Source organism: Ylistrum balloti, unplaced genomic scaffold (assembly GCF_031769215.1).
Source record: "Ylistrum balloti isolate Yb309-2 unplaced genomic scaffold, AGI_CSIRO_Ybal_v1 Utg370246, whole genome shotgun sequence".
Taxonomy (NCBI): Eukaryota; Metazoa; Mollusca; class Bivalvia; order Pectinida; family Pectinidae; genus Ylistrum; species Ylistrum balloti.
Genome location: NW_026782198.1, coordinates 575,571 through 598,362, shown reverse-complemented (window position 1 = coordinate 598,362; position 22,792 = coordinate 575,571). Strand labels below are relative to the sequence as shown.

At 33.7% G+C, this 22,792-nt stretch overlaps 2 protein-coding genes across 2 annotated transcripts; one reads left to right on the top strand and one right to left on the bottom strand.

The window, feature by feature from the left end:
• Nucleotides 1-9,612: 9,612 nt before the first annotated feature.
• Nucleotides 9,613-11,090, top strand: LOC132552393 (interleukin 17-like protein). Its single transcript, XM_060216562.1, has 2 exons — nucleotides 9,613-9,764; nucleotides 10,715-11,090. Exons 1-2 carry the CDS (start codon nucleotides 9,613-9,615, stop codon nucleotides 11,088-11,090), a joined length of 528 nt encoding a protein of 175 aa, XP_060072545.1.
• Nucleotides 11,091-14,224: 3,134 nt separating this feature from the next.
• LOC132552377 (uncharacterized) lies at nucleotides 14,225-22,472 on the bottom strand. Its single transcript, XM_060216544.1, has 5 exons — nucleotides 22,387-22,472; nucleotides 20,480-20,576; nucleotides 16,504-16,715; nucleotides 15,958-16,015; nucleotides 14,225-14,446 (listed from the first exon to the last, which is right to left on the bottom strand). The coding sequence occupies exons 2-4, from the start codon at nucleotides 20,567-20,569 to the stop codon at nucleotides 15,958-15,960; spliced, it is 360 nt and encodes a 119-aa protein (XP_060072527.1). The 5' UTR covers nucleotides 20,570-20,576; nucleotides 22,387-22,472; the 3' UTR covers nucleotides 14,225-14,446.
• Nucleotides 22,473-22,792: the final 320 nt, after the last annotated feature.

The following is a 22,792-nucleotide window of genomic DNA, read 5'->3' as shown; positions in this document are numbered from 1 at the left end:
TTGTCATTCAAGGACTCTACCATGATGATGAGAATGAAAGAGGATCAAAATTGACCGGAAAAGATGTCAAACGGAAGAGCATTAACTGAAACTTCCAAATAAGAAAAATTAGTTCTGCAGAAATTTCATTTTTTCACACAGTATTGCTTGAATGTGAATGTATCGACTCCCGGGTGAACAAAATGCCTGGTTCGGAAGCTATTACAAGGAAAAAGCATGTGACTCTATAACGCATGTGTTCCTTTGTTATCAGAAGTCTTCAGAAAGCAATGATAACAAACAACTCTAGTACTGTATAGGCTCCCGATCACGATACTCAACGTTACATGACATTCTTTCTACTTTCATGCTTAATGGTTTTATTCAAAAGATGTAAACATCTATAATGGTTAATAATACAATGGTTCAGCATATACACATATACTGGACGTTCTTTTAAAATATTAAAAATTTATCGGATTTATGAACCATCCCATCTAAAGTCTGACATCTATTTTGACTACCTTCGATTTTCCTTATTTACCTCAACACATGGCTTAGCTTGAATTAACACAGACGAGTCCTACAATGCGGAAACAGCTGTATGATGAAGTTAAATTCATTTATACGGCTCTACTGTGTATAATTCTAAATTTATGAGGAAAAGTGCTGTTCACTTGTATGTATTTTGTAGTGTCTGGATAATGATTTCGTGTATCGAGACATATTTCTACTCGGCTACATGATTTTCAAAGAAATAATATAAAAAAAAAACAGTCAGAAATTTTTTTCATTACTTGTAAATGATGAAGACTTCGATATATTTTTTTCTAATTTCAAGGATACCATACCCAAATATTCAGCCGCTGCATAAAAGGCAACACTTCTGCGAACATTACTTAATATCTTGTTTCATTAGACGTTGAGACATACCTACTTCCATAAGTTTCGCTCTTAGAAGGTTGTTTATTACCTAACCAAGATAAAACTTTATATGAATTTATAATCACCTTGTGAAAACGTGTCTGTTTATCACTTCTGACATGTACATATAGTTCTCTAATATTCCTCTTTGCTTTCTGTCCATTTCAGCTGCATCCGGTTCACGACATGGACTGTCGCTGTGGAGGACCTCGCCCCGAATTTGTAGCATCAAAAAAGCCTAAGGAATGATAGAGCACCAAGTTGAAACTTTTCAAACTTTATATAGATATTTATGTTCACGTCATAGTTTCACATATCTAATGTATTAACGTTCAAAGATATCTTGCCGTCTTTAGACTTTGAAATTCTTGAAATTCGAACTTTTATAAAATTACATTTATATAAATGAATTTTGAATATTTTTTTGAAGTGCAGATATACATTGAGTTGCATAACCATAATAATGTCATACTATAACACACAAATTCTAATTAACAAAATCAACTGGCTTTTTTATAAGATTCCTATTACCTGTATCGTTATCACCACAAACATTCTGGTCTGTATTAGGTAGTTTGGTAAGAGCAATGCCAATGACTTTTAGCAATGATTGAAGGCAAGATCGAACTTTTATTGTAACATTTTCCAAATTTCCAAAATGCTTTTCCTCTGGATGTCTTCCTTGTGGCTGGAGGAAAAGTCCCTGTATTAAATGTTTGAGAAAAGATCATGACTAATGTGCCGAGAAAAATTGCAATATAAAAGGATTTCAAATTGAGTGTGACAAAAGACATTTTATGCATTTAAATCATGCGGTTTAAAATTATAATGTGAAAAGCATTTTCATACTTGAGTTATTTTCATGGTATTGAAGAAGGATATGATACATCTTAAAAGCAATGAATATGCATTTGGTGAGATGATGAACATTGATAAAAAAGACCCTTAAATTTTCACTATGAAGTGACATTTTTTTCCAGATACTATATTGGAAAACAAGTACTTCCGATATTTTTTTTGGAACTTAATCAGGTACAGTTTATTAGACATGATAGACAAGTGATAGACATTTCATATTAAGTGACATGTATCAGGAAAATAACTTCATGTTCCTTACGAAAAGTATTAAAGTACAAAAACCGCCCTCAATGATAGACATTTCATGCAAGCTTTTAATATGCCATTTATTATTCTATCCATGTAATTTGTAATTCCTCTATTTACTTTCAGACCAGACGTCCGTCTCGTTAAGGAGGGGTGTCAATCCGAGCTATTCTATAGTCACTTAGTGTAGTGTGTCGCCCATAGGCATGTGAAGATCACAGTAAAGGAGTGATGTGAGATACGCACTTCTATTGATAAATATCAAACAAACACAATACTCGAGTGAAAATGGATTATCATTATTTGTACGTGGGGGAGGGATGTCTTTTTCTAGATAAACAGCAGTTCTTATCAGTTAAGTTACAGAAAAGCCAAAAAGTGAAAAAAACAAGTCAGTCACAATCATTTTATTTACTGTTCTATACTTAGTCGTCTTTCGTTTGTTTTTCTCATAATTGAAATGTTTTATTCTGTACAGTTTACGAGGTGTCATCAAAGTAGAGTATTACAGTTGGGATTTTAAGACATTTTGGATAGTCATTGATATCTAAAATGAACAACAAATGTACATGTACAGAACCTTGAGTTACATCGATATTGATTGGTTAAAACTAACACATTTCTTCGCCATAATTAACAAACTAGGACATGTATGATTTAGGTGAAAAGCAAAGAACTGAAATGAAAGAGGTGATATTAGCTACATATGTAAAAGTCCAGTCTGACAGTGTAAAGGCACATAAATACAGTTCCAGTTAACAAGAAAATCTTCGTCTATATTTTTCATCACTTGTTGACAAAAACCAATATGTATCAGTAGAGTAATTTGAATGGAACCATAATTGGCGGACGTGTTACAGTTTGCTATATTATTATGTTTGTTTTTCAAAATATCTTACTGTGGATACTTAATACAGTGATAGGTGTTTAATTATTGACGCAGGAAGGATTACCCAATTTAAGGATAGGAGTAACCTTGGACCTTTTCCATGCGGATAGAAAAAAAATCCCTTTCAGATTGACAAGGTTAAATGTCACACAATAGAATCACCAGCAGATTTCCACAGAAATACCGTCTACCTAAGTAGCCTTACCATCGGTCATTTGCCTGATTTCAGCAATAACAACGCTTTATGTAATATTTGGAATTGCATGGATTGTCACTAACAAAGCTTTTCGTAAACTGTCATTAACGTTGTTACCAATTTCTGTTCAAGTACTACAGACAAAGTCTAAAGCATTAGCAACATCTACCCTTAAAATTGAAAACTTCTGTTTTGCCTTATCGCATGAAATTAAACTGAGATGAGCATTTTCATAATCGTTAACATCCCATAGACTGAGAGAACTATAGAATTTGGAATCCGGATAAAAACTGTTGAATATTAATTTTTAACATACATCACTATGCATGTTTCAATTGTATAGAAAAGATGCGCTTTAAGTAAACATCACATAGTGCTGTCATTGACGGAAGAATTTTGCCAAAACGGAATGGTAAGCATCGTAACAATATTAATAGAAAAAGGACAAAAACTCAAGTATCCAAAATTAACATGGGGTGATCATTCTAATTATGCCACAAAATCGGAGATTAATAAACATTAGAAATTGGGAAAACCTGTACAAATTCTGGATTTTAAATAAGGCCACTTTCATGTTACATAGTATCCCAAAGGAGGTCGGAATTGCAAAAAATAAGCATCACACCACCTTGTGAAATGGATCGTATGTATATCCATTGAAATAGTTACTTAATGTTGCATGAATTGCAAAAAACAAGCATCACACCACCTTGTGAAATGGGTCGTATGTATATCCATTGAAATAGTTACTTCTGCAAATAGATCAGAAAATCTAATGACATAATTCTAATTTACATTTTATACATCTAGTGAGATATATTTAGAAATGTATGGTGTACATAATAATCACAAATATCACGCCATTTATACAAAAAAAAAGGTACAACTGTGTCCATGACTAGCTTGAGAAACCGAGGTGCATAACTGGAGTGACACAGTGCGTGTTGTAACCTTATCATTGTTTACAAATAGTTTGTTTACATTTGGCTACTAAATTTCATCAACATTTTTCTCACCTATGCCTATTCAGGTTTTTTCCCCTCTTTTTTATTTAAATCGTAATGTAGTGGTGTGGTCTCGTGTTAAATTGACTTCAGAAACGACAGCTTTTGTAAAACAAAAATGCAGTTTTTTTAAGTGATCGAACACATAATATTGTTTACCTCAAAAGTTTTCAGTGATCTTAATTTAAATTTACCTTTTACCCTACTTTTGATTCTAATCAAGACTCTTTAGGCGTTTTCGTTTTTCTTGTTTGTGCTTTTAAATCCAGCTAAAAACATTATTCGAAATTTCATAATAAGAATGAAAAATTATCGCATAGCCATGTTTATTATACCTCAGCAATATATGTATTGAACAATGTATTTTCAGAGGAAGCATACGATTTCTAGGACCTTAAATAACATCTATGTGGTTACAATATACATAAACAATTGCGTCACATTTACCGACCATGTGAAAACATGAAATGTAGATCTTGGATTTTCAAATTTCATCAACTACTATGTAGGCTGAGATGGAAGATGACACATCCCTTTAATTTAAGTTTGCAACTTTTTAAAAATCTTGTTGCTATTTTAATACAGCTCTAGATATATTGGAAAACTATGTTACATAACTCAAGTCTAATTGGGGATATTTTGCAATCTTCGTGGCTTAGTGATTGCATTCTTATCCTTTTGTTCCTAAATTTGGTATGCTGAAATATCTGATTACAAAAAATCCTTCTGAAATGTATTTTTAGATACTAAAGCATGTTGACTTCAAAAAAAATATCGTACCACCACAATTAGTAAACAATTAACATAATCGAAATACATCACGCCACTTAACTAAAGAAATCCCCATTGACTTAAAGATGTGTTTGACCTAACATTTTTTCAATCCTCGTCAAATAATTCAAATAATTATCTCCGGGATTAAATAGTATTTGGCATTAAAGGTCATCGACGAAATTGGCGAAGTCATTGAAGTTTGTGATATATATCAAATCTAGGAAATCACTGGGGAAAATATCGCAACAAATACGATTTAAGGCATCTTTTGAATACCTGGATGCAGAGAGGAACGCTTTTAAACATAGTTTTCACAGCATAACCCTATAACCATCTAGTCAGTCTGAATGCAGCATTATCAATAGCTATCACTTTCCGAGACAGACGATTATGGTTTCAGCTTGATCTTGTTCCAAGTGACTACGAGATATTTCTGATATAGATTATAAGTAACCTTTCCAGAATATTCTAGGTAAGATTCTTCCTTATTCAATGGAACTATACTATCCTGAAGTTGGGCTGGTCTGCCCGGATCCGGTTAATCCTTTGTTACCGGGCTACCATATTACTTAAACTGTATACTGTGTATTTTACACACACTGTTTCACACGGTATAAAACTACTGGGAACAGAATGCCACACTCAAACATTTCTTGCTTACATAAACTGAACTATACTTACATTAAATGACCTTAAATATAAGCGTTACGCCCATACAATGTTACAAACGAGAAGCTAGAAATAAGAAAGAGATCCAATTACGATGGAGAATTATCTTTTTTCCTGAAGCTTCACCCAAACAAACTCAAAATACAATCCACTTTCACATCAAACATATTAAAATAATACTAGAGATTGATGAAAGATCAATTAAAATAAATACTAATCAGAATTAGACTTCTTTATGAATCAGAGAAAGTTTTTTTATGAATCAGAGAAAGTTTTTTATGAATCAGAGAAAGTTTATGAATCAGAGAAAGTTTTTTATGAATCAGAGAAAGTTTTTTATGAATCAGAGAAAGTTTTTTTATGAATCAGAGAAAGATTTTTATGAATCAGAGAAAACATTGTTATGAAAAGTGCTTTATGGTTGGTATTTTATCAATTAGAGAAAGATGTATGACAAATTAGAAATAGATACTTGATAAGTTATAATTAGATACTTGAAATAAAAATAAATATTTAACAAATTAGAGATAGATTTTTATGTCACCATGTGTTTTATTAGGTCGCGTGGCATGATTGCTGTGTATGATTTGATTACGATTCATCGTTTATTTTTAAATTAAAGAGGAGATCATTCTAACAGATTAAAATTGTTTACTCATTCAAATTTTGTTTTCAGCATCTTATTTTGACTAAACTTTCTGTTATTAATATATATGGCATTTATCAATACCAAAGTCTGACAGTTCAGTTACTGTATCTACAATTTAGCACTCTTTTTCTTCTGATCATTTGAAGTTATTTTCATGTAAGACAGGTGCGTTTCCAATGTGGTCTCCGACCACTCATAAGGCAGAAAAGGAACAAAGAAAATTTAACACCACGATATAACAAACTAATCATAAATAATGGATTTATACTCATTTAGTACCTGAATCTTATAGTTTTGATAAAGATCATTTTACATTTTTTGTACGTCTGCATGGAATATTTATGTAAATCTATCATTTAACTTCATATGTGGTTCCTGTTGCTAATTTTATTACTCTCTTTTTTGGTATTGTAAGAAATACTCTGTTGTCCGTTATGTCCAATATTTTCTTATCACGATCATAGATCTTTTTCAAACCTTGGACAATATTTTTTTCAATATGTCCGTCAAATAACAAATGTCGGCGTAAGACGATCAAATTACTATTATCTTTGTGTGTCACCATCAAATCAAAAATATATTTTCATATCGTCAAATTAAAACAATTATTGTCACACCAGCAAATTACACCATCTTTGTTGCGTCATCGAATTACACCATTTTTGTCACACTATCAAAATGCAACTATCATTGTCACACCAGCGAATTACACCATCTTTGTCACACCATCAAAATGCAGCTATCATTGTCACACCATCAAATTACAACATCTTTGTCACACCAGCGAATAACACCATCTTTGTAACACCGTCAAATTACACCATCTTTGTCAAACCATCAAATTACACCATCTTTGTCAAACCACATCGTCACACCATCAGATCACAACAATTGTCACACCATCAGATCACAACAATCGTTGTCACATCATCAAATTGCGACAATCGTTGTTACACCGTCACAAGATAGTTATTCTTTTAGTGCCATTCAAAGCACAGCACCATTGTAACACTTTCATAAATACGACTAGTTTGTAAATCAGAAGTGACGTTGATATGCAATTCATTATATTACAAAATGAAGTTTTGAGAGAATTTTGGCTTTTGTGTCCCGTAAATTACATGTTCCTTTTTACGTTGGTTGTTGAATTTCATCCTCATATTTGATAATTTGATTTATTTTTTTCATCCGTTATTTCTTTTCTCAACTCAATTTACATATCACGTCAAATTAGTTTTATTTTTTGTTTATATTGACAAAAAATATTAATAGCAATGTTGATATTTCTGTTTGATGTGGGATTTCATTGATATTGTTTTAGACATGAAATTAGTATATTTAGAATCACTTTTATACTGGTATTACAGTTTGTTCTTTTAATGGAAAAAATACATGAAAATGAATTATTTCTCAATCAAATATTTGTTTTCTATGTAAACATATTTGATGATGTAGTACATGTAGAAGATGTCTATTATTATCCTTCTGATCTGTCCATGCAAAAGTTTCTGGATAAGTCATGGTTTATCAAGGAAACTTACTAGTTTTATTGACTAGGTACTCGGTTTACATTATTCGGGTGGACAGACTTCCTATATGAACAGGATGGAGTTTCCATGAGGGAAGTCCAGGTACCGGACCCGTAGAGAGAGGAAAAACCTTAAGTGGTCAGTATAAAACTCTGCTTAATATAAGAAACAATCATAGTTCAGAATTTTGTTGATAGTTCTGCTACAGAAATTTTGCTACAACTATGCTCCTCTTGCTGTTGTTTCTGCAGGTAATATACTAACTTACAGCGATAGGGAAGAGAATGTTTGTGTGTTAGAGAGAGTAGAGGAATGCTGGTGTTACTGCAGATAATCTACTAACTTACCACGAGAGGGAAGAGAGTGTTTGTGTGTTAGAGAGAGTAGAGGAATGCTGGTGTTACTGCAGATAATCTACTAACTTACCACGAGAGGGAAGAGAGTGTTTGTGTGTTAGAGAGAGTAGAGGAATGCTGTTGTTACTGCAGGTAATATACTTACTGTACAGCGAGATGGAAGAGAGTGTTTGTGTGTTAGAGAGAGTAGAGGAATGCTGTTGTTACTGCAGGTAATATACTTACTGTACAGCGAGATGGAAGAGAGTGTTTGTGTGTTAGAGAGAGTAGAGGAATGCTGTTGTTACTGCAGGTAATATACTTACTGTACAGCGAGATGGAAGAGAGTGTTGTGTGTTAGAAAGAGTAAAGGGGTGTTGTTGAAGAAGCTGTTTATCCAGTACGAATATCAAAGCATCAATAACGATACTAATTAAATTTTGGTGGAGGATTTTGAAAGAATTTGTCAAATGTTTTAAACCTACCCGCTTTTGTATCCGTAACGATGTTATTTAACTATAAACACCTTAAAAAATCACCATACATTATTATATTTCATGACTGAACTACTATTTGGTGTTTGGTGGCGTTTTAATTTATGATCACGTTGCGGAGATCGGGATGTTGGATGGAAGATGGAAAAACAAATCAGACTCCACCCATTCTATTGTTTTCAGTTCGAGAAATGAAAGGCAATTGGCTGAAACAAGTTTGAGATAACCGAATCAAATTTGATTGATATTGAGTTACAATGAGAAAACATTTAAAATGCACTAAAGCAGGTTATGTAAATGATAAACATCATGTAATATAAGATGTAGTGTTACACGGTGTCTATCGACAATTCAAACATAAAGGCATTCTTGATCTCCTAATAGAAGCCACCGTGCGTAACCATAATAGCACAGTGTTACTACCATTTTTAACAGCGTAATTGAATCTTTAAACTAGATACCTGCTGTAACACCTGAACCGCGTGTAAGGGCATTCATTCATGAGGACGAGAGATATGATTATATGTTCAGACATGTATGGGAAGCTTGCATATACCTATCATAAACTTAACTACTAGACAAAAAGGGTAATTTACATCAGGAAACCGGATCATATCCTCCAACCATTACAAGACTATCTATAACTTGAATGGAATAATTAAGTTACCAACTGCAGGGTAAGAAATACAATTCAAGTTTAGCAGACTGACAAGACTATTGACATTTATTGGACATAAAAAATACAAAAGTACACCGCGTCGACACATTAAAAATAGCACACTTTAACTTAATGATGTTCACAATTATTATTCCTCATTAATCAAATTCAAAATACGAACTCTCATGATTGCTTACCGTTTTAAAATAAGCAATTAAATGAGTTGAAATTTTATGTGATTTAACTGCGATCAATCGATCTTAATCTGAATATCTGTAAACAGTATTTTGATACGCTTTTATTGAAAGAATTTTCTTTTATAGAATAAAAATTCAATGTATGATTCAAACGTTATCTGAAAATATGCATCTGAAGTAACAAACATGTAATGTATGTTTCTAACAGGTGATGACACTGCTGGATCGTCAGGTGGTCCAGGCCACGTGGTGTCGCAATCCCAACGCTACCCAGATGATTAACCTTACCCATACCTTGTTACAAGGAAGTAGCCTGTGGCTGTCGCACGAAGCGACGGATATAGATGCATCCAGTGTTTACAGGTAAGTGTATAAACATCTATATTTTCAATTGTTTTCTTTTAGATTTCTGAGATAACTGTGGGTAATTATATGGGGCGTGTACATGAGAATGTAAATCCGCTCTGTCAGATGATGATTGGGTAGCTTTGTAACCTACGTCACTTCCGTGATATTAATGAAAGCCAATCAGCACCCGAAACGCTAGCTCACGAAATGGATAATAGGATCATTATTAGACCCCAATATGTTCAAAACATTCAGGACATTCTTGGATGTTTCAACCATCTCTATCATCTAAGTTCCAACATTTCCCTGTGATGACTCCACATTTTGTGTTTATTAGAACGGGGATTGTCTCTTGGTCTTGAAGGATATTTTACTTCCTTGTAGGCTTATGGTTAACATCATTTACACTGATCACGACGATATGTTAAATTGCACCCTACAGACATATGGAAGCTGGAAAATTTCGTTCTGACGAGGTTTTTTTCGTGTTGTCTTCCGATTTGTTTCGGGGACATTTTAGTAAACTGGGGCTATACTATTCAAAAAATAATAATAACGAAAGAAGACCAGCGGTGGTCAATAGAAAAATACCAATGCATTGTTGAATAATAATTCCATCGTTTTGACGCATATAACATCGACTATTCCTCAGTTCGTATAATCTACTAGTAGTAGTCAATGCTTTGAAAATGTATAGAAAAATAATGAATTATCTCCGTGTGTTGTAGGCAGATCTATATTAATCCTCTAGATAATGTTTAAAGGAATAAACTGCTTAATTATTACTTTTATGACTAGTTTGTGATAATTTTTTCTACATCACGCGGTGGTAATATATCATGAGATAAGATAATGACATTTTTTTCTAGAATAAGAAAAGTCCGTATATTCTTTATTGGTATCAAAGTATGCATCCTATTCTAGTTATGTTGTGTATTTGACGTATTATATCCTTGATTCCACAGAAGTTTACTACAAGGGGACACAAGTTGTCCCGTTCCAACAGGCAATGGCGAGCTGGAAGATCCATCCACGTGTCCTTCATATCTAGTGAAAGAAGTAGACGCTACCAGAATACCGTCAACTATTGTACATGCCCAGTGTAGATGTGATAGTTGTCAGATATCTGGACTACGACATAAGCGAAGACAGCAATATGCGTGCGAGCCTGTTTACCGCTTCCTTCCGGTTCTCAAGAGACAAAACACTTGTATCAACGGAGAGTATGAATACGTCTTATCTCAACAGAAAGTTGCTGTGGCTTGCCATTGTGTACGGTCCAGAACGAATCGTCCACAAATATCGGCTAATCATAAATCTCCTGAAAACTTCGTGTGGTGAATAGACTTCATGTATTGAGGAATTATATAAATGCCTTGTTTGGGTTGGTAATAAATTCTCTTTTATTTATGATTGACTTTTGTCGTGTTATGGAAACTTTATTTCGAATACGTGTTAACGGTATAATGTGACCGGGTGGGATGGCGTGCTGGGAGCCATCGGCAGCATAATTTGATGTGCTGGAACTACTAAGTCTGCGTAAAAGTTTTACGTTCATTGTTTAAACATTTCGACCATTCTTTGGAAACACCGTTCTGCACTATCATAAGAAGGCTTGCACGAACATATCGTAGCCTCCCAAAAGCAAACATAATTACCTCGTATCCACCGGGAGGCCGTCCTCACATGACCTTAGCTGTTGATAGGGCGTTAAACAATATAAACCAAGTCAAACAACTAAGAATACACTCAGAGTATCGGTCGATTCTAGTCATAAATAGGTTTCTTTTTACAGACTTTAGTGTACGGAAGAAAACAGAAAAAATCATGAAAAAAACACACCCCGAAGAAGCAGAACAAAAACAAAAAATGAGCATTAATAGATAATATTTTATCTGAATAAAATGAGATTTGATATGAAAATGGAGCTAGTTTAAGATCGCTTTATGAAATATTGTAGAAAACGTCCCCATTTTCTCTTCAGTGCTTGTAATCCTCTTTGTCATATATGTTTGGCCTCCGGGGTGAATAGGCAAGTGTATGACGTCATTTTTTTTTCTTACCCCGGACAGGGATATCCACAGTTTTTACCGTTGTGAGATTTTTCTATCTCATCCTAGGGTTGAGACAAGCTACACGCGCTCCTCGTGGGTTCTCAACAATAACGTGACGTCACTATCTTGACCTGGAAGTGGAACTTCACAAGTAAATGACGTCATTGTAAAATAACGATTTAATAATATGTGTTGATTTTGTGTATATATTGAAGTCATTTCATCCATACTTTCACATTAAAATTGTTTTTGTCATTGATATTATGCCTTTTTATGTTTTACTGTAACGTTAATGGGAATTATATTTTGTGAGGGATATTACAATTAAGCGTGACGCGGTTGAGACGGCCTCGTCACTATATTCATCCGTTGTCTAAAAAATTTTGTTTTGATCCCCCTGTCTCACCCCAAAGGGGGTGAAAGATTCTATTAATCATCTATTTCTGATGTTGTAAAATGACTTTACTGTTTTTTTATGTCTTTGGCATTGATGCGTGTCTACCCGTATATTCATTTATGTTTTATTGTTATTTTGTCTGGAAGTAACTATGTAAACTTGTATGTAAATAAAGCCCTTTCTTCACAATTCAAAATTGTCTCCATTCTGAGCTATATCAACATGCAAATTGCAAAATTCCTTTTCATCTGAACATGCACGTGTTTCCTCATTAGACAACATCTAAATGTCCAGTCCAGGTTTCAAAGACACTCTTGGAGACATTTGCAACAAAATACAGACATTGACCTTTAAAAGAGCGTTTCAAGTGCACGGGCTACATTTCTTTATAGCATAATATATGTATACAATGAATGCGGAAATTTGAATGTTGTCATAATGACCACTGTTAACTATTTAACATGTCTATAAACTAAACAGTTTCTTTAGAATTAAAGAAAACAAATACATAATCTGTTATTTGAAACGTTAACTCTAACAAACGTTAACTCTGACAAACTTTGGGAGGACTTTCTATCCTTTGGTGTATCCCAATTATGACATGAGAAAAAAGGGCAATATAAAGACTTTTTCTCCAAATGACCGAAAATAAGACTCAAATGCAACTAATTGTTACTGAATCAGAACGAACTGTGTTTGATGAAGTATCAGTCTTGTGTCTATGTACAGTATGTAACCTGTCTGGAGTGTTAGGAAACTTAATTACCGGTTTTTTTTAGCTATTCCTTAATCTAAAATGATAAAATGTATCGAATTCATGACATGAAACATGTCTTGTTAAAGTGCTGTCATGGTTAATCGGTTTATAAAACTTTGATAATAAATCACATTGAATGCATCCAAATACTTTGTCATCATGATATTACAGTTACTTTATCAATTATGACTGCCGTATTCAACCCAAGAACCATCTCATTTCTTTAAAGGTTCCTTTACAGTTAAAATGTATTCTCTCCTTTGTTTGTCAGTCGTACCGAGAAATATGAGACTTTTTTTTTAGTTTTAGAAAATTTAAGAACTTTTTATTTTCATGCTTAGCTGATTGACAAGCGCTCCAGCACGTTTGTTTGGTCACTAAGTGTAAATATTATAATAAGTAGACGAGAAACATTCTTTATCTGATTGCCTGTCTGTATTTGTGACACAGACCTATATAGGTATCCATTGAGGTCATATATCTGTCTCTGTGAGTCGTATTAATGGCTGAATTCCGTCACATGAAAGTACTCAATTTAAATTCCCAGAATAATTCATCAGTCTTAGGCACATTTTATGAATATGTGTAATATTTAATAAATATTTAAATAACAGATATAAACACGTTAGAGAAATATATATAGCATTTCCTGTTTTTTTTCAGTCCCAGGTTCTTCATGTTAAGGTACTCTTAGTTACCAAATATCGATCTAAATAAGCGAAAAAAATGTATAAAATAGGAATTAAAGAAACATTGAAACAAAAGCCAAGACAACACCATAAAAAAGAAGTTAAAAAGACATCGAACAAAACACAAATTTGTACGCAGGTGTGATGAGTGACTTTGATCTATCACTTATTTCTATATGAGTTTCTTTCTATTCCAAACATAGATTAACCCTCTCTGACCATTGATTTTCTCGCTTCTGAAACAAATATATTTTATGTTATGGATGTTTCTGTATTACTTATGAAACGTTGAAGTGCTTTACATACTGTATGTTAACGTGCTCAACAACGTCTTGTTCAGTTTATTAACATATCAAATTAGTTAAGGAGATAAGTGACCGTTCTATAACATAATTTCTTTTTAATAGCTACAAGTTTACGGATATAAAAGGATTATTGTTTGCATGATGTTGGCACATCGCAATTTCAATGGAGAGGCGTGCACGCATGGAAAACACAAGGGGGAGTAACTCGAACGAAAATCGAAGCAACGATTCTAAACGAAGTCATTGTCTGTAATAAAATAGGTAGTCACACTCTCTGATAACACAAGTCATTTTAATATAGTCTTGGTTTATTTCATAAATTTGGTCATCTTTTCCACATAAAATGTACTTTATAACCAAATATCAATTCATCATTCTTATTGGAAATTCAAACAGAATAAAACTATCATGAAATTTAATTAAAATGTTCAGATTTTGTCATGTGATGCGGGAACAAACATCAAGACTGGAAACAGAGTCGAGAAAGAAACTCATCTGAAAAGACACAAACATTCATGATAGAAATCAAGGCTCATAAATCATAATATCTATGTCACAGTGATTCTAGTGACACAGAAACTAACAAACAATTATATACTATAAAATGATATACATTTTTGTAAGGATCATTTCCTGGGGAGGAAGGGGGAGGGGTTCCTAAAAAAATGGTTTTTTGTGGACACTTGATTCCGTGGATAATCAAAGCTTAATAAGCCTGATTATACTTATAATAACAGTTCGTGTACGTATGAGTTTGTGGATGAAGAGTACCCATGGAATCAAAAAATTTATACGAAAATGAATGATTTTACAATATTTGTAGTCTATAAAACGCTAAATTTTCCAATGAACTGATGGTGGAGATAATGGGCCAGACCAATAGTCATTAAGTTGATGGTTGAGGGTCGTCCGATGTATGTAAATGAAATAAGTAATTGCAAATTAGATAAAACAATTTATGTAAATTGCCTTTGTGTACATAGCATGACCATCGGTTAAATAAATAAATGTGTAAATTAGCATAACGATTATGATATCACACGTTTCAGGTAACAAAGAAAAGTTATTAATAGTTTAATAAGTTTTGTTAATTTTCTTGGTGTATAATAAAACGTGAGTTTAATCTGTATAATTGAATTAAAATATGCAAATTATATACAATTTGATATGGCCAAAACAAACACCGAACTGTCGACATTAAAACGATGTGAAAAAAGCTACAGAATGAGATTTAAATGCTTGTCTGGGTAACCGTTTACACACTATCCTGGAAGTAGCGAAAGCGTGTGTTTTAGATTGATGTTGATTCCACCATAATGAAAGAAACCACAGACCACAGGCTTAGAGGTCAATAGTTTCTGACTACTGTAAAAATAGGTGGATGATGATGGAAGTTGACGTAACGTTTATCTGATGTTGTTGTGGCTTGTTGTTATGACAATGTTCTTGTGGAGTAGCATATTTGACCCATCTTGAGTTGGTTTAAGTAGACAAATGTATATATCTCCATCCAGTATATGCTCTTATATCTAGGCATCAAATGTTTTACAACACATTTCTTTAAATTACTTTTATTTTCACTACAAGCAGAACATGGAAAATATGGCTGCTGTATTCCACTGCGTATTCATTGTAGGCGACTAATTATTAACCCGTCACAGAATCGGGAGCCTTTCTCGGACTTCTACCAAAGGAACATTGTAGATACCAAACTAGATCTGCTGGACTCATTACAATACTTGGGATCTTACTATTTCCCTTTTCTATCTAGTTCTATCCGTGCTTTTCGTGACTCTCTTGACACTCGTCTTCATATTTGAAAAGAGAAAAATCCAAGTTCAATATTTCCTTGCTAACTATAATCTTTCAACAGAACCATGGAACTCAAACAGCGAAATGGCCAAACACCGCCACATAAACATTTTCATTTTAAAAAAGACGCCAGCACAACGACAACCGTAATTTGAGCTAGCATTCTCAAGTGAAAAAGAACCAGTGCAACTCACCTACGACAGGTCTACAGGTTCAGTGTCTCCCTCGTTGTCATCTCCAAGGTTGAGGTCGCTTTGAATGGTAACACAAAGATGTTATGGTTTTTGACTGATATATTAAAGGAGTTGTATTCTCATGTAAACAACTCAGTATTCGCGAGTTACTAATTTTCCCGGTATTTGTGAACAGACGCATTAATTAATCGTTGCCGATATTAAACTATTAGATTCGTAAAAACATATCGCTGAGATGCAGTCTAAGAGAGTAAAACTGGAAATTGATAACCACGAGAAAGAACTGGTACAAAGTAGCTCTCAATTTTAATAAAATAAAATCACCTTTTAATGTTGGTCATTTGGTTAACAAAAATGATTTAAAAGAAACTGATATAACAAATGACGTTTCTTATCGATAAACACAAAAAAATAGATGTTTCTTAAGCAATTTTACAATTTTGGCGCAAAATTGATTTCACTTTCTAAATATAATAATCATTCCACACTCGAAGAAAAAAGACCCTCGAAAATTACATTTTTTATAGTAAATTTGACGTTACTTACGCGCCAAGTTGCTGAATGCGTTCCCTCGCTGAATCCAGATGCATTCTCATCCGATCCCCGAGTTGGTCAAGCTGTTCCCTGACGTTTTCATGACTCTCCCTCATAGCTTCGCCGGCATTCTCTATATGGACCTTGGCGGCTAAAAAGCTCTCTTGTACACTGTTCATACTGTTGCGAACAAATTCCGAGGCAGTGTCAAACAATGATCGTTTCTGTTACAACGAAAAGCAAGACGTTTACAATAAGATCCTGCATCCGATTTGTGTAATAGGATGGAGTAATGAAAAATATACTGCCACTGCTGGTGTTCGAACTAGCGACCCTTCGGTCTCTAGCCGGACATTCCGCCGCTCGACTAAGGGGAAATTCCGACTAGCCGAGGCTAGTAAGACGAACTGTAAAATTCAAACAAACAAACCCTTGGAGTGGTCAACGACACCAAGTCTGTAATAGGAACAAGTAATGAAAATAACCTGCCACCATGGAGGTTCGAATTGCCACATGACGGAAGGGAAGTTGTTTTTAAGATGAAGGCCAAGGCAGATTTTTATAACTCATATTTCCATGTTTTAACTTTTACGTCTTGGTAATATTTACACAAGAGCCTTAACAGTCACCTGAGTCACTATGCTTCTAGCAACATGTCATAGAAATGATTTTGATAAAAAACTTTAACTTTATTGTACACATTACGAAAATGTAAATTGTGTACATATTAATTACTGTCCCATACTAAGGCTTCTAACCAAGGTTTGAATTAAAAGAAATTACACTGAAGATTTGAATTTTCCTAAATAAAATCTTCCATCCAGGAACAGTAGAACCGAGTCTAGATTCTGTCTGTACCGCTCAGTCGGAAGAAAAAAGGCATATTGCAGATGCGGTGAGTGTTTCGCCGACGCATGCGTGGTTGAACGCGATAGATTCGATGGGGCTTATGTAATGGTTTGTAAAATCCTCTTTAGTGGTCCTGTATCTAAACCTCAATGCCGTTCGATACAGAGACCAGATCCTTCAACCACACGTCCTTTCACTTCTTAGACGTCATAACCTAATTTCCCAGCAAGACATTTCTCGACCACAAACAACGTTCAGTCTCTGGAAATTTACAATTCTGGTAAGGCATCTGAAGGCAATGCCTGGCATTTGAGAGAAGAAAATTTCTGAAGTTTCAATTAATTAGACCCTATTTGGCCCCACCCCTCAGGCCCCGGGGGGGGGAGTCTAGGGGCCATATAAATTTTGGTGCGCCTTAGGCCATGGAAGGTTTTTGTGAAATTTCATTGAAATCGGTTCAGGAGTTTTTCAGCAGAAGTTTAAATATGTTAAAAGCTCACGACGCACGACGCCGAACAAAGGGTGATCGCAATAGGTCACCCTGAGACTTTGTATCTAAGAAATAACAAGGTGACACGTAACACGAATAATATCACTTCCTCGCCAAAGTTCGCTTTCTAGTACTCGTTTCATTTTTAGGCTAAACGCACTCAGTACGCATAGCCTATTGTGACGGCCTTTCAGACAAAATTTACCGATCCTGGCCTTCTCATTGGCTGAAATATCGAAAAGAGTTAGAGCCCTCTAGCGGCAATTTTCTGCGTAAATAATGCCGCGATTTTTCAAATCGCTATTTTAAAAGCATCCAAAATAAGTTTATTTTTTTAATAACAATACAATTACTATATGTTTCAAAAAAGAAGCACAGTGTGGTTGAACTATTGATAAATTTTACGGAATTCTCGACATGACGTAAGCGTACAGAACACTGTACGTGCGAGTTGGCGCCATGATAAGAAGCTAGTCTGGGGGCTTGGTTTGAATTATCAACTAACAGCACTTATAAACAAACAAAACTTACAAACAGAACATCAATTTTGCTTTAATCCTTGTCGTTGTGGCAAGATCGTTTTAATATATAACATCACTTTACCTCATTAGACGTCACAAAATTGGACTGTTCGTCCTACGCGCACACCTGCCGATATGACACTTTTTCAGGATTTTCACATCCACCGCCCTGACACTTTTTCAAGTTTTTGAAGATGAAAAGTTTGCGCTTCGTAGGCAAGGTACATTTGGTGCTCATGATTTATGAATGATATATTCTAATACTGTACTGATCATGATGTTGACTTTGTTATAACCTATATTTTTTGTCTTTTAGTTTTATTTGATGAAGGTTGATTGTGCTGATTTCTCAATGTTTTTTAATGTGTATCAAAGTTCCTTGAAATGAAAATATTCCTTTAAACAAAGCGCGTATAAAAAAACTCAAAATATTCATGTTTATAATTATCAATTAACTAAAACGAAATATTTCCATAACACATTTATTCATTTAGCGTGTCATGGTGACACTATCTAATGCATTGGAGATCAGAAATAATAGTAGCTTTAGTGAAAATATTGTAAATTGTGTATATATATTGAAGTCTGGTTTAATCTCATAGAACTATGCCTTTATAGACGTAATTACTGGAAGAAAAGTCTAACCATGACACTTCAAGGAAGATAGGCATGTAAATACATTTAATGTAATTACTTACACTTCTATCTATCTGAAATGCTGTGTATACCTTATCTACTTTCCTCAACTACAAATATGATTATAATAAGTAAGGACTATTACTTTGCAATACATTTAAAATAAAGAAGTAGGTATAAAGTCCTTTCAATTTGTTTAAATCCTCATATTGATAGGATAGTAATTGCAACATCTTGGGTATTTCAAAGGTTTTATTTAGTCAACTTCATCATAGAGCTATTTGTCATTTGGCTTGTTAGCGATAAATATATGGTTGTGTGTATTTTGTTATTATTTTTTTTTCCCCCTATTTTTATTTTTACATTATTGTCGTCAAATTTGAAATAAGAATTAAAGAAGATATAAAATCGCTTAAAATCAAGAAAAATAGCCTCTGGTTCTCTTATTTAAGCAATTTTTGCATTCCAAAGTGTAGGAGTATGGGGAAAGTAATATATCTTAGCGGTTATTTGTCAACATTTTTCAATACGTTTAGCCTCTCAGTACTTTCAGTACTTTGATTATAGTTTGTATAGAAATTAAATATGATGAAGTGAATGTATGAGGTGTTATTGTAAACGAGAGAAAATGAAAAACTGACACAAGGCAGATATCGCTATGAATATATATAAGCTTTTATTCGATAGGAAAGTTATTTATGGCCGTTACTTGTTGGATGGCCGCTGTGATATAGCCCATAGGGGAAAAAAGAATTTAAAATAAGATTTCTTTTAATTTGAGTTACTTCCCTTGGACTATGCTACTGTCATGTTGACACATTAAGACACCATTTATTGTGTATTATTTAGTTCATTTTGCAAATTGAAAACGGTACCGAATTGTGTGGTAGAGAAAATATAAAGATTTTAAAAATAGAAAATAAAAATGCGTAAGCTGGCGATGATGACTGATATTTAGTTAAGCACGAATCTATTTCAAAATGGAGACGACAATCAGAAAAGTTCCAGTCTTGAAAAGTTTGTGATGGAACATGTGTACCTTCACTGCCGATCGTTCATAATATTTCAACTGGTTCACTTTAGAATATAAGTGCACATCGACTTTTAATACTTAAGAATTAGATACAGTAGAGCCAAATAGTGAATATCACAGCATTGATCATACAGTTGTTTCATAATTCTAGGACACATCAGTGGTACCAAACGCCTCAAGTTTAGACATCTATTGGAAGCAACAAATGTAGATCCAAATTAATAGAAAGATGTAAAAAAAAAACTAGATGGGGAACTGCACTAGTTCAATAATTTAAATATATATATCGGATAATTTCATGAGAATGCGAGGAATATGCATACATGTATATTCTGAACAGTACCACTATTCGAATGGGTAAAACACGGGAAAGATTTCTACAACTTTAGTGTTAATTGCAGCCACAGGAATAAGATATTTGGTTCTTCAGGAATTTGGTACCCGAATGTTGATACTTACGACGAGTTTATGGTCTTTCTTGATTGGAGGGGCTGCCTCGGTGAAAACTATCACCAGAGACACCAAAAGTATCAGTTTCATGTTTACCATCTTGTTTCTGTTGAAAACAAATTAGATGATTAATGTTTGGCTGTAAAAAACTAGTAAATAAACGTTTTATACACAAGCATACCATTGAAAACAATGTTATTGTTAAATCGTATACTTTCGTGGGAATATATTTTCGCTATTTCGGGGGTACTCTTAATCTACAAATTTATATGCCAAAATATTTCAAAATCATTTTTTTATTAATATTTAAATAGCTATAATTATGTATTCATCCATAAAATCAAGAGTCCATGAAAAACACAAAAAAAAATAAACTCCACGAAAATTAATGATTTTGAAGTAATTTCAAAACACCCAATGCCAAATATAGTGACAGATAGCTACAAAACCACGGAAGACAAGCAGTAAGAAAGCTTATATTGTAGATCCTAGCTGAACAATCTGGGTCTTTTTGAGACAATGTCACCTAATAGTAGCTAGTGATTACCTCATACGGAAGGTTCATTGCATTTCATTCAGAGCAAAAAGGGGGAAAGAGGATTTAGACCAAGAACACAACTTCATCTTACTGAGAAACAAAACCGCCACAGAGTATAGGGATAGTCGATATTTGGTGAAAACGTTTCCGGGCACGGAAAATGTCATTCCACATTACGACAATGGCGTCATAAAAATGATGACGTCATAAATTTAGCTATGACATTCATAGGTGATATGAATGTTATCTGAATTCGAAAAAAATAATATGTTTAACAGTACTACTTATCTATATTTTTTTTGTTTTTATTTTTGTTTTTGTTTTGTTTTTTTTTATTGATTAATATCTATTATGTCCAGCTAGGATGTATAATCTAGAGAGAAATCACCAATCCGTCCTGATTTGAAATAAAGCTATAAGGTATAGGCCATATATCCGACCTGTAAGCTTGTGTTTGTACATTGATATGTCAGTCATTCCAGTGGGACTTGTTTACGTGTCAACTAATTACAGGTAAATATGTTATGGTGTAAAGTCTAATACTATCAACAATATCCCTATCGGAAAACTTATCGTGTCATTTAGTACTAGTCAAATAATTACGTTATCCTGATGAATGCGTTCAAATTTCACAAGAGAAAAGAGTAAATAACATAGACTTGGAAAAAATCTTATTTCTATTCAACACAGAAAATAGACAATTTGTCTAAAAATCGCAAGCTGGAGTCGGAGAGTTCAAAATCAAGGTCAATGAACCATATCATATAATCAAAGAAATAGCAATTGGTTTTCGCGTGCCGTCAATTTCTAGTGACAATAGATTTATTCAATTATTTTTACATCTTCGGTTGAAATAAAAAGTAAATTCAATTAAAAACAAAAAAAAAGACGTTTAAATAATGTTAGGAAGAAAGGATTGGCGGGTGAGAGATGAAAAGTTATCAAGAAATGTTTCCGTTATAGATCAAATCTATAATGAAGATATACCAAGTATGCTACGGGCCCCTGTGTGTTGTTCAGTGATGAAGTTACCGCCTTTAAATTACCCTGGTAGTTTATTGGGGCCAAACACAGCAAAAATTATTAGCATTTCAGCAAAGAAATTACTGTTGGCGGGAAAATGAACAAAGTATTTTTTTCAATAGAATCATTACACTGAAAAATCAAGAATGTTGGTAATTATGTGAATATTGTCAATTGAAATTGTGCTAGATTTCGTCAAAATAGGTCAGAGAATATAATGGAATAAACATTATTAAATAAAACAAATACAAATTGACATGTTACCCAATAGCAGAGTTAGAATTAGGAGTTTACATATCGGTCCCAAAGTAATAGAATGAAATCAGCAATACAAAGCATTCAGAAATAGTCTTACTTTTTCACAAATGCGTTCCTTCTTGTCTTCTATCCGTGAGCAAAATGACAGTCAACAGAACAGTCCTCTCTTAAGTACTTACTTCACACTGTGACGTCGACAGTCACACTGACTTTTGACCCAAGGAAGCTGGGCCCATCTGATACATAAACGAAAACAGTTCACATCCTTCGCTCGCTACTGATAAATAATTCGCGGGTACCTGAAGAAAGAATACGATTGTTTAAGATCAGGTTATTGTTTATCAACAGTATGAAATTCGCATCCTGATATGAATTAAAGCATTGTGAGCTTACTTTTATCAAAATTAGTCAAAAGAAGTTCAAACAAATATGATTTAATTAAATCATACGTCCATCTTTTCTTAATTGTTTTCCAACTTTTAAGAATTTACAGTTTTAATCAT